The 12,247-nt window shown below is 48.6% G+C and overlaps 1 protein-coding gene across 5 annotated transcripts in view; it reads right to left on the bottom strand.

Moving 5' to 3' along the window:
- Positions 1–1,075: 1,075 nt before the first annotated feature.
- Positions 1,076–12,247, bottom strand: part of ARAP1 (ArfGAP with RhoGAP domain, ankyrin repeat and PH domain 1) — a 252,136-nt gene continuing 240,964 nt past the window's right edge. For all 5 annotated transcript variants that reach the window (XM_073548485.1, XM_073548484.1, XM_073548488.1 and 2 more), the window contains 4 exons: positions 8,471–8,534; positions 8,176–8,325; positions 2,481–2,521; positions 1,076–2,029 (listed from right to left, as the gene is read on the bottom strand). In XM_073548485.1, the coding sequence (XP_073404586.1) occupies positions 2,504–2,521; positions 8,176–8,325; positions 8,471–8,534 (232 nt within the window). In that variant the 3' untranslated portion in view covers positions 1,076–2,029; positions 2,481–2,503. The remainder of the gene's footprint in view (positions 2,030–2,480; positions 2,522–8,175; positions 8,326–8,470; positions 8,535–12,247) is intronic.

Here is a 12,247-nt window from a genome sequence, read left to right as displayed (position 1 = left end):
AGCTCCCCCTAGCGGTGGCTGCAGACAGGATCTCATCGTGTATCTCTGTAGACAGGGAGCTCCCCCTAGCGGTGGCTGCAGACAGGATCTCATCGTGTATCTCTGTAGACAGGGAGCTCCCCCTAGCGGTGGCTGCAGACAGGATCTCATCGTGTATCTCTGTATACCGGGAGCTCCCCCCTAGTGGTGGCTGCAGACAGGATCTTATTTATCTCTGTTGTAGTGAAATATTTATATATGGATGTATGACGGGCAGTAAATTAGCAAATGTTCTAGGCTGCAGCTCTTCACACAGGTCATGACCTATGTTATCCTGAGAAGAGAGTCTTTCTGGTTCCAACCCCAGTGGATTTCCTGAGAACACACAAAATGGAAACATTTCACACCTTCTCGTGTCTTTGATAGAGAGACGCCAATTGCAGCCTGACACCATTTACTATGAGAAAGGTCACACAAATAGTGTTCAAAGAAAAAATAATATATTCATTGGTAAAATAGCTAGGATCCAGTCACAAAGCAAGGATTAGAATATTAACATAAGAGGTTGGTCTAGAAATCCGATCTCCAGGTTAATCTATAAATTAGGCCTGTACACATAGAAATCTGTTCACATGTGAGGAGCAGCCTACCTGTTGTGCTCCATTTCATATTCCCCCCTCCCTCGGGGACAGAATACCAGACTTCAAAGTTTGATATTTCTGTAAGTTTTCTCCCTTTTATCACTGTTTTTGCATATTTGTATGTCACTTTTTATATCCTTTTTATTGTAAGCACTGTACCTTTTATATTAAAGCTTAAAACTCATCGCCCGTGTGTTTGGTGAGTGGTTGCAGAATATGAGTGGGGTGTGATTTATGCTCCCATTGCAATATAGAACAGAGGCTGAATGCTGGACTGAGAGGAGATAAATTAACCCTTGCAGGCACAACCGCAAGTCACGCGCTGAGAAGTGGGTACGTGACAATTGGTGGCAGCAGTGGGATATACGAGGAGGTAGACAGAATATTTTCATCTATACAAGGAATACAGAGATTTGTACCAGAAAAAGTTGAGAAAGACAAAGCTGTACCCGGTATAAATGTATATTAAGGAATTAGTGCAGTTAGTCCCATTTATTCATGAGCCATTTGACACATGATCGCTGCAGTATAAAATACACAGTAAAACATGTTCTTTATTTTTGAGTTGGATTGTCAATGACTCAGGTGTGCGGAGACTCCTCCGCTCCTATCTGGGGATGCAATGTGACTTGCTGAATAGTGACATTATCCCAGGTATATACAAACCAAATCTCATATTGTTGAGGCAGAATTCATCTCAGGTCTTCATTAAGGCAGATAAGGAGTTTTGCTCAAGGTCAAATCCGGCCGCCACATTTTTGGCACCAGGCCTCCTCCTTGGGCTCCAATAGTTTCAACGTGGAGGATTGGGACAGAAGGTGTTGGACACTTTTGGCCACCGAGATACAGACCGGCTAAGTGAGGTATCACCTGCAATCACCTGATCGAGGCCACATGTTTCCATTGCGGGAGAACCTTGTATTAATGCCATAAAGTGGAGCCGCCTCCCCGTGATTGGCTCGTTCACTTCTCAGTAGTCTTCCGCTCCGCTGCCTGTTCTCACGCCTCAGGCGTCACGTGGGAACTGAATCAAAACTACTCCTGCTCAGGATAGTCTAGACCCCCGGCGGCCGTCCCTTTAATTCAGTGTTAGTTCATAAGCCACAGAAGATAAAGCCATACACAGGCTATGAGTTCGCAGGAGGCAGAATCTTTCTTCAAGTCTTGATTTATAGTCTGAGGGGCGCTTGGAGACCACCATAGCCCTGCGTGTCATGTCCAAGGAGACATGGGGGAGGGGGCTGTATTTACAGACTGGTCACTACAAGGCACAAAATCTACTATTCACATCCATGAATTCTGGATCCTCCCGGTTATTTATTAATGCGTGGACTCCGCGCCATCTCCCAAAATGCAGCAATGTCCTGGGAGACCCAGATACTTGGTCAATCACAACGGTCGCATCAGACCTGCAAAAAAGGTAGAGAAAATTAATAGAACCATGTAGGAGTTATCAGGAAAATTCAGGAGTAATTACACAAACCCTGAGCAGGGGATGGGGAGGCACTGTCTGAGGGTCCTAATAGCTCTCCTCAAGGAGCATGGACCCCTCACCTGAGCACATCGTCATAGTTCTCACCCTCGTTCTTTCCCTTCCCATTTTCATAAATCCCACAGAGATACCTATATCAATCACCTGCAGTGTGAACGGAACGTCTAGTCCAGTGTGTAAAGAGTCAGAGGGGAGGAGCTTACATTTTCTTGCCCCCTGACTGACAATTTACAGAACCTTTTGCCATAACACCCAGATACTAAAGTGACAACTATCCATGGGGAGGTTGTCAGCCCCATCGTCTTATTTGACAGCTAGTGCAAAAAGAAGGGGTTTAGTTTAAAAGGGAATAATCAGCTGCAGTTTACCTGTATCGTTTCGAGCCGAGGCCTCATACGTTCCCTAGAAGCTGTGAAGAACAAGAGAATAATACGATGAAACAACGGCACTGAAACCGGAGCCCAGCAAACGATACAATGGCACAGAGACCAAAGTCCGGCAGATGATACAACGGCACCGAGACCAAAGCCTGGCAGACGATACAATGGCACCGAGAACAAAGCCCAGCAGGCGATACAGCGGCACCGAGACCAAAGCCCGGCAGACGATAAAACGGCACCGAGACCGGAGTCTGGCAGACGATACAACGGCACCGAGACCGGAGCCTGGCAGGCGATATAGCGGCACAGAAACCAAAGTCCGGCAGACGATAAAACGGCACCGAGACCGGAGTCTGGCAGACGATACAACGGCACCGAGATCGGAGCCTGGCAGGCGATATAGCGGCACAGAGACCAAAGTCCGGCAGACGATACAACGGCACCGAGACCAAAGCCTGGCAGACGATACAACGGCACCGAGACCAAAGCCCAGCAGGCGATACAGCGGCACCGAGACCAAAGCCCAGCAGGCGATACAGCGGCACCGAGACCAAAGCCCGGCAGACGATAAAACGGCACCGAGACCGGAGTCTGGCAGACGATACAACGGCACCGAGACCGGAGCCTGGCTGGCAATATAGCGGCACAGAGACCAAAGTCCGGCAGACGATAAAACGGCACCGAGACCGGAGTCTGGCAGACGATACAACGGCACCGAGATCGGAGCCTGGCAGGCGATATAGCGGCACAGAGACCAAAGTCCGGCAGACGATACAACAGCACCGAGACCAAAGCCTGGCAGACGATACAACGGCACCGAGACCGAAGCCTGGCAGACGATACAATGGCACCGAGACCAAAGCCTGGCAGACGATACAATGGCACCGAGACCAAAGCCTGGCAGACGATACAACGGCACCGAGACCAAAGCCTGGCAGACGATACAACGGCACCGAGACCAAAGCCCAGCAGGCGAAACAGCGGCACCGAGACCAAAGCCCGGCAGACGAAAAAACGGCACTGAGACCGGAGTCTGGCAGACGATACAACGGCACCGAGACCGGAGCCTGGCAGGTGATACAGCAGCACCGAGACCAGAGCCCAGCAGACGATACAATGGCACAGAGACCAAAGCCCGGCATACGATACAACGGCACCGAGACCGGAGTCTGGCAGACGATACAACGGCACCGAGACCAAAGCCTGGCAGGCGATACAGCGGCACCGAGATCGGAGCCCAGAGGACGATACAATGGCACAGAGACCAAAGCCCGGCAGACGATACAATGGCACAGAGACCAAAGCCCGGCATACGATACAACGGCAACCAAGACTGGAGTACGGCAGACGATAAAACGGCACCGAGACCAGAGCCCGGCAGACGATAAAACGGCACCGAGACCGGAGCCCGGCACACGATATACCGGCACAGAGACCGGAGCCCGGCACACGATATACCGGCACCAAGAGCAGAGCCAGGTAAACGATACACCGGCACAGAGACAGGAGCCAGACAGGCGACACAACGGCACCGAGACCGGAGCCCGGCAGACGATACAATGGCACCGAGAACGGAGCCCGGCAGACGATACAATGGCACCAGGACCTAAGCAGAAATATAATACAATGACACAGAGATAGGAAACAGGAAGAGGACATATCACCAAGATCAGAAGATGATAGAACATCACAACCACCAGAGACATGATGATGATACATCACAGAGATGGGAGACTGAAGATAAGAACACACGATGCAACCAAAATTGGAAGCGACAATGTGAGCAAGACAAGATATATGAAGATACAGAGTACCTGAGACAGGAAGATACAATGTAAACGAGACCGGGACATATGTAGTATATAGAATGACCTCACCGGGGGGGTGCAGGGTGTCTGATGACATCATTGGATGCAGGTGCAATGTAGATGATTAAATCACAGAGGGCTGGTGCAGTGTACAGTTCTATTGATTTGCAAGTTTGTCACACTTAAATGTTTCAGATCACCAAACGTTTATTAATGAAGGTCATTTTTATTAAGGAAAAAATAAATCCAAACCTAAAGGGCCCTGTGTGAAAAAGTGATTGCCCCCTAAACCTAATAACTGGTTGGTTCACCCTTATAAGCAACAACTGCAATCAAGCATTTGCGATAACTGGCAATGAGTCTTTTACAACGCTCTGGAGGGATTTTAGCCAGTCATCTCTGCACCTTTTTAAGGTCATATCACCACATCTCAATCAGATTAAGGTCAGGACTTTGACTAGGCCACTCCAAAGCCTTAATTTTGTTTTTAAGCATTCAGAGTTGGACTTTCTGGTGTGTTTTGAATCATTGTCCTGCTGCATAACCCAAGTATGCTTCAGCTTGAGGTCATGAACATGGCCAGACATTCTACGTCAGGATTTTTTGGTAGACAGCAGAATTCATGTTTCCATTTACCACAGCAAGTGTTCCAGCTGTCCCAAAGCTTTAGAAATGGCTTTATAACCTTTTCCACACTGATAGATCTCAATTACTTTGTTTCTAATTTGTTCCAGAATTTCTTTGGATCGCGGCATGATGTCTAGCTTTTGATGAACTTTTTTTCTACTTCACTTTATCAGGCAGGTCCTATGTAAGTGATTTCTTGATTGATAACAGGTGTGGCAGTAATCAGGCTTGGGTGTGGCTGGGAATGTGAACTCAGCTTCCCAAAGATGTGATAAATCACAGTTACTTTATGTTTTAAGGGGGAGAGGGCAATCACTTTGTCACACGAGACCATGTAGGTTTGGATTTCTTTTTCCCTTAATAATAAATACTTCATTTATAAACTGAATTTTGTGATCACCTGTCTTATCTTTGTCTGTTTGGTGATCTGAAATGTTTAAGTGTGACAAACATGCAAAAGAATAGGAAATCAGGACGGAGGTGAACACTTTTTCACACTACTGTATGAAGAAATCACCGAAAGCAAGTGCAGTGTATCTGATGACATCACCGGATGCAGTGTATATGATGACATCACTGAGGGCGTAACCTTTACAAATGGTGTCATCACCGGGGGACACATGGGGGCTATATATCGATATCATCGGTGCTGCAACAGCTCTTGGTTATGACAAACTTTAGGCATAAACAAATCTGCAGCCGAATCGGAGGACGCCGCAGGGATGTGTCATCGGGTCCACATGTGAATTAGTCCCACTGTTATTCATTACAGCTAGCTGCGGCTTTCGGAGGACACCTTTGATGATGACGTATCAGTGGATTGTGCCCCACAACGTGGCAATGTGGAGTCTGTTTTCCATTCGGACCCCATGATGGAGGAAGTAGACTGGAGCGATGCTCGCTGACCGGTATCTCCACTGCGTTTCAGATGACTCCGTGTAAGCTGCGATTAGGCCAAATCTAAGTTGTGTTTAAAGTGATCAAAGGGAATGAAGATGAAATGACGATCGTTCCCCTCCCCCGCCCGCTCTACCTTCTGCAGCCGGAGAAGCCACGCGTCCCTATCTCTCATGGCTGATACAGGCCGTCAATCACTGCGCCGCCATTCTTATCTCCAATGGAGACGTTAATCATACGCTGCACATGAGACAACACTCATCCTTATAATTGGAGCGCGGCTCACACAAAGCACAGGAACAACACAGAATTAAGGGACCAGTAACCCCCAATGTGCGACCTGATCCTACAGCAGCTCTTCTGTACCGGCAATGTATCAGTGAGAGCCCAGCGAGCGGACTGCAGCAGGATCCACGGCAGAAAAATGGGGCTTTCAGATATTAGATATTGTCATGGGGCTACAATATGTACACTCCAATAAATGAGGTCACTGACTCCTTTTCTGCATCTCATGACCTCACTGGTGGCAGGTGCAGTGTGTGTGTATGTATATACACACACACACACACACACACACACACACACTGGCGGCAGGTGCAGTATAGACGATATAAGCGGCGGCAGGTGCAGTACAGACGATATAAGCGGCGGCAGGTGCAGTACAGGCGATATCAGCGGCGGCAGGTGCAGTACAGGCGATATCAGGGGCGGCAGGTGCAGTACAGACGCTATCAGCGGCGGCAGGTGCAGTACAGACGCTATCAGCAGCGGCAGGTGCAGTACAGACGCTATCAGCGGCGGCAGGTGCAGTACAGACGCTATCAGCGGCGGCAGGTGCAGTACAGACGCCATCAGCGGCGGCAGGTGCAGTACAGACGCCATCAGCGGCGGCAGGTGCAGTACAGACGATATCAGCGGCGGCAGGTGCAGTACAGACGATATCAGCGGCGGCAGGTGCAGTACAGACGATATCAGCGGCGGCAGGTGCAGTACAGACGATATCAGCGGCGGCAGGTGCAGTACAGACGATATCAGCGGCGGCAGGTGCAGTACAGACGATATCAGCGGCGGCAGGTGCAGTACAGACGATATCAGCGGCGGCAGGTGCAGTACAGACGATATCAGCGGCGGCAGGTGCAGTACAGACGATATCAGCGGCGGCAGGTGCAGTACAGACGATATCAGCGGCGGCAGGTGCAGTACAGACGATATCAGCGGCGGCAGGTGCAGTACAGACGATATCAGCGGCGGCAGGTGCAGTACAGACGATATCAGCGGCGGCAGGTGCAGTACAGACGATATCAGCGGCGGCAGGTGCAGTACAGACGATATCAGCGGCGGCAGGTGCAGTACAGACGATATCAGCGGCGGCAGGTGCAGTACAGATGATATCAGCGGCGGCAGGTGCAGTACAGACGATATCAGCGGCGGCAGGTGCAGTACAGACGATATCAGGGGCGGCAGGTGCAGTATAGACGATATCAGGGATGGCAGGTGCAGTACAGACGATATCAGGCGCGGCAGGTGCAGTATAGATATCAGGGGTGGCAGGAGCAGCATAGATGATATCAGCGGCAGCAGGTGCAGTACAGATGATATCAGGGGCGGCAGGTGCAGTACAGATGATATCAGGGGCGGCAGGTGCAGTACAGATGATATCAGGGGCGGCAGGTGCAGTACAGACGATATCAGCGGTGGCAGGAGCAGCATAGATGATATCAGCGGCGGCAGGTGCAGTACAGACGATATCAGCGGTGGCAGGTGCAGTATAGATGATATCAGGGATGGCAGGTGCAGTATAGACGATATCAGCGGTGGCAGGTGCAGTACAGACTATATCAGCGGCGGCAGTGGCAGTACAGACGATATCAGGGATGGCAGGTGCAGTACAGACGATATCAGTGGCGGCAGGTACAGTATAGACGATATCAGCGGCGGCAGGTGCAGTATAGACGATATCAGCGGCGGCAGGTGCAGTATAGACGATATCAGGGGTGGCAGGTGCAGTACAGACGATATCAGGGGTGGCAGGTGCAGTATAGATGATATCAGGGGTGGCAGGTGCAGTATAGATGATATCAGGGGTGGCAGGTGCAGTACAGACGATATCAGGGGTGGCAGGTGCAGTATAGATGATATCAGGGGTGGCAGGTGCAGTATAGACGATATCAGGGGTGGCAGGTGCAGTACAGACGATATCAGGGGTGGCAGGTGCAGTATAGATGATATCAGGGATGGCAGGTGCAGTACAGACGATATCAGCGGCGGCAGGAACAGTATAGACGATATCAGGGGCGGCAGGCACTACATGTAGGTATTACACGTTCCATACCCTCTGTGATGTCACTCACCGTGAGCGGGTCCGTGGTGAAGGCTGCCATACTCCTCCTTATATCCGTCTCACTTCCACGTATAGGAATGAGGGAAAGGTTCCCCAATGAGTCCAGCTGGGAGATCTGAGGTCTCACCACCATGCCGTGCTCCGGCCACAGGCTGCCATACTGCGGGCAAACAGAGAACAACAGTCACCACAATGACACACAGAGATGGCAATGATACATTGAGCCACCCCACGTATCAGCAGTGTGAAGAAGGAGCAGCGCCCCCTGCTGACACAGATTTACCCCGGGGGCATCAATAACAAACCTGAACAAACATAAAGGCTGCGAACCATTGCCTCATTTCACCAACCGAATCGCAACACAGATACCTGCGTAACAAAGAGAAGGTGTAAGATAGATAGATATATAACAGATAGATGATAGATAGATAACAGATGATAGATAATAGATATAGATAGATCAATACATACATACAGTGGCTTGCAAAAGTATTCACCCCCGTGAAATTTTTTGTGTTTTTCTACCTCACAGCCTGGAATTTCACTGCGTTTTTAGGGTTTGCGTCAGATCATGTAAAGAACATGGCTACTAGTGGCAGGGATCCAAGCATCGCATCCTAGCAACGGCAATACTCGGTTGAGACTTGAGCATGCTCAGATAACTCGAGTAGCGAGCACAACTGCTCATCACTAGTGGCTACAATTTTGTTTTCTTTATATTATGAAACAAACATCAATTGTGATAAAATAAGTGAAAACTTCAATGTATATAAGTATTCACCCCCCTCATGTCATTACTTTGTAGAGCCTCCTTTTGCAGCAAATACAGCTACAAGTCACTTTGGATAAGTCTCGATGAGCTTTCCACACTTTGCCACTGGGATTTTTGCCCATTCCTCAAGGCAAAACTGCTTCAGCTCCTTCACGTTAGATGCTTTCGTCTGGTGAACAGCGATCTTCAAGTCTGACCACAGATTCTACGTCGGACTAAAGGTCTGGGCTGTGACTCGGCCACACAGAACACTTACATGCTTCCGGAACTGAAGGTGGAAACAAAAGTTGTGGGTGGTTATAGGACCCACGACCACTAATAAATAGTAAATCCCTGACAACTGGGGGCAACCACACCCGCCCAGTTCAGGACACTCAGTATCGAGTAGATGCACCTTTTGAGCTAATACAGCCATGAGTCTTCTTGGGAATGATGCCACAAGTTTTTCACCCCTGGATTTGGGGATCCTCGGCCAGTTCCGTCAGGTTGGATGGTGAGCGTTGGTGGACAGCCATTTTCAGGTCTCTCCAGAGATGCTCAATTGGGTTTAGGTCAGGGCTCTGGCTGGGCCAGTCAGGAATGGTCACAGAGTTGTTCTGAAGCCACTCCTTTGTTATTTTAGCAGTGTGCTTAGGGTCATAGTCTTGTTGGAAGGTGAACCTTTGGCCAAGTCTGAGGTCCAGATCACTCTGGAAGAGGTTTTCATCAAGGATATCTCTATACTTGGCCACATTCATGTTTCCTTCAATGGTAACCAGTCGTCCGGTCCCTGCAGCTGAAAAACACCCCCATAGCATGATGCTGCCACCTCCATGTTTCACTGCTGGGATTGTATTGGGCAGGAGATGAGCAGTGCCTGGTTTTCTCCACACACACTGCTTAGAATTATCACCAAAAAGTTATATGTTCGTCTCATCAGACCAGAGATTATTATTTATCATAGTCTGGGAGTCCTTCATGTGTTTTTTAGCAAACTCTATGCAGGATTTCCTATGTCTGGCACTGAGGAGAGGCCTCCATCAGGCCACTCTGCCATAAAGGCCCGACTGGTGGAGGGCTGCAGTGATAGTTGACTTTGTGGAACTTTCTCCCATCTCCCTACTGCATCTGTGGAGCTCGGCCACAGTGATCTTAGGAACCTTGAGTACTGCAGAAATTCTTTTGTAACCTTGGCCAGATCTGTGCCTTGCCACAATTCTGTCTCTGAGCTCCTTGGCCAGTTCCTTTGGCCTCATGATTCTCATTTGGTCTGACATGCACTGTGAGCTGGGAGGTCTTATACAGGCAGGTGTGCGCCTTTACACATCAAGTCCTATCAGTATAATTACACACAGCTGGACTCCAATGAAGGAGTAGAACCATCTAAAGGAGGATCACAAGGAAATGGACAGCAGGTGACTTACATATGAGTGTCTGAGCAAAGCGTCTGGATACTTATGACCATGTGAAATTTCAGTTTTTCTTTTTTAATAAATTTGCAAAAATTTCTACATTTCTGTTTTTTTTTCAGCCAAGATGGGGTGCAGAGTACACATTAATGAGAAAAAATGAACTTTCCTGAATTTACCAAATGGCTGCAATGAAACAAAGAGGGAAAAATTTAAAGGGGTCTGAATACTTTCCATACCCACTGTAGGGTTTACCTTGGTGGCCTAAAAGTTAAATTTTGGTCTTATCTGACCCCAGCACCTTCCTCCATACATTTGGGGACTCTCCAACATGTCCTCAAAACAAGCCTTAGAATTTGTGTGTGTGAGTAAAGACAGTTTTCTTCCCACTGTTCCATAAAGGCTTATGGTCGTATGGACAGGTACTCCAGTCTCTGCATGGGAACTCTGCCACTTCTTCAGGGTTTTCTCTGTGCTGCCTCTCTGATTAATGCCCTCCTTGCTCGGGCTGAGAGTTTTGATGGGCCACCAACTCTGGGCAGGTTTGATGTGGTAACATGTTATTTCTATTTGATGATAATGGCTTTGATGGGGCTCTGGGGGATCATCAGAGATTGAGATTATTTTCTATAACCCAACCCTGACTTCTCAACAACTCTGTCCCTGACGTGTTTTTAAAGATCTCCCGGGTCTTCATTGGTGGTGTTTTTAAAGATCTCCCGGGTCTTCATTGGTGGTGTTTTTAAAGATCTCCCGGGTCTTCATTGGTGGTGTTTTTAAAGATCTCCCGGGTCTTCATTGGTGGTGTTTTTAAAGATCTCCCGGGTCTTCATTGGTGGTGTTTTTAAAGATCTCCCGGGTCTTCATTGGTGGTGTTTTTAAAGATCTCCCGGGTCTTCATTGGTGGTGTTTTTAAAGATCTCCCGGGTCTTCATTGGTGGTGTTTTTAAAGATCTCCCGGGTCTTCATTGGTGGTGTTTTTAAAGATCTCCCGGGTCTTCATTGGTGGTGTTTTTAAAGATCTCCCGGGTCTTCATTGGTGGTGTTTTTAAAGATCTCCCGGGTCTTCATTGGTGGTGTTTTTAAAGATCTCCCGGGTCTTCATTGGTGGTGTTTTTAAAGATCTCCCGGGTCTTCATTGGTGGTGTTTTTAAAGATCTCCCGGGTCTTCATTGGTGGTGTTTTTAAAGATCTCCCGGGTCTTCATTGGTGGTGTTTTTAAAGATCTCCCGGGTCTTCATTGGTGGTGTTTTTAAAGATCTCCCGGGTCTTCATTGGTGGTGTTTTTAAAGATCTCCCGGGTCTTCATTGGTGGTGTTTGGAGATCTCCTTGGTCTTCATTGGTGGTGTTTGGAGATCTCCTTGGTCTTCATTGGTGGTGTTTGGAGATCTCCTTGGTCTTCATTGGTGGTGTTTGGAGATCTCCTTGGTCTTCATTGGTGGTGTTTGGAGATCTCCTTGGTCTTCATTGGTGGTGTTTGGAGATCTCCTTGGTCTTCATTGGTGGTGTTTGGAGATCTCCTTGGTCTTCATTGGTGGTGTTTGGAGATCTCCTTGGTCTTCATTGGTGGTGTTTGGAGATCTCCTTGGTCTTCATTGGTGGTGTTTGGAGATCTCCTTGGTCTTCATTGGTGGTGTTTGGAGATCTCCTTGGTCTTCATTGGTGGTGTTTGGAGATCTCCTTGGTCTTCATTGGTGGTGTTTGGAGATCTCCTTGGTCTTCATTGGTGGTGTTTGGAGATCTCCTTGGTCTTCATTGGTGGTGTTTGGAGATCTCCTTGGTCTTCATTGGTGGTGTTTGGTGATCTCCCTGGTCTTCATGGTGGTGTTTGGTGATCTCCCTGGTCTTCATGGTGGTGTTTGGAGATCTCCCTGGTCTTCATGGTGGTGTTTGGAGATCTCCCTGGTCTTCATGGTGGTGT

The sequence above is a fragment of the Dendrobates tinctorius genome, unplaced genomic scaffold, assembly GCF_039654945.1.
Source record: "Dendrobates tinctorius isolate UK_male_01 unplaced genomic scaffold, ASM3965494v1 ptg000157l, whole genome shotgun sequence".
Taxonomy (NCBI): Eukaryota; Metazoa; Chordata; class Amphibia; order Anura; family Dendrobatidae; genus Dendrobates; species Dendrobates tinctorius.
This window is presented reverse-complemented; position numbering and strand designations above follow the sequence as displayed.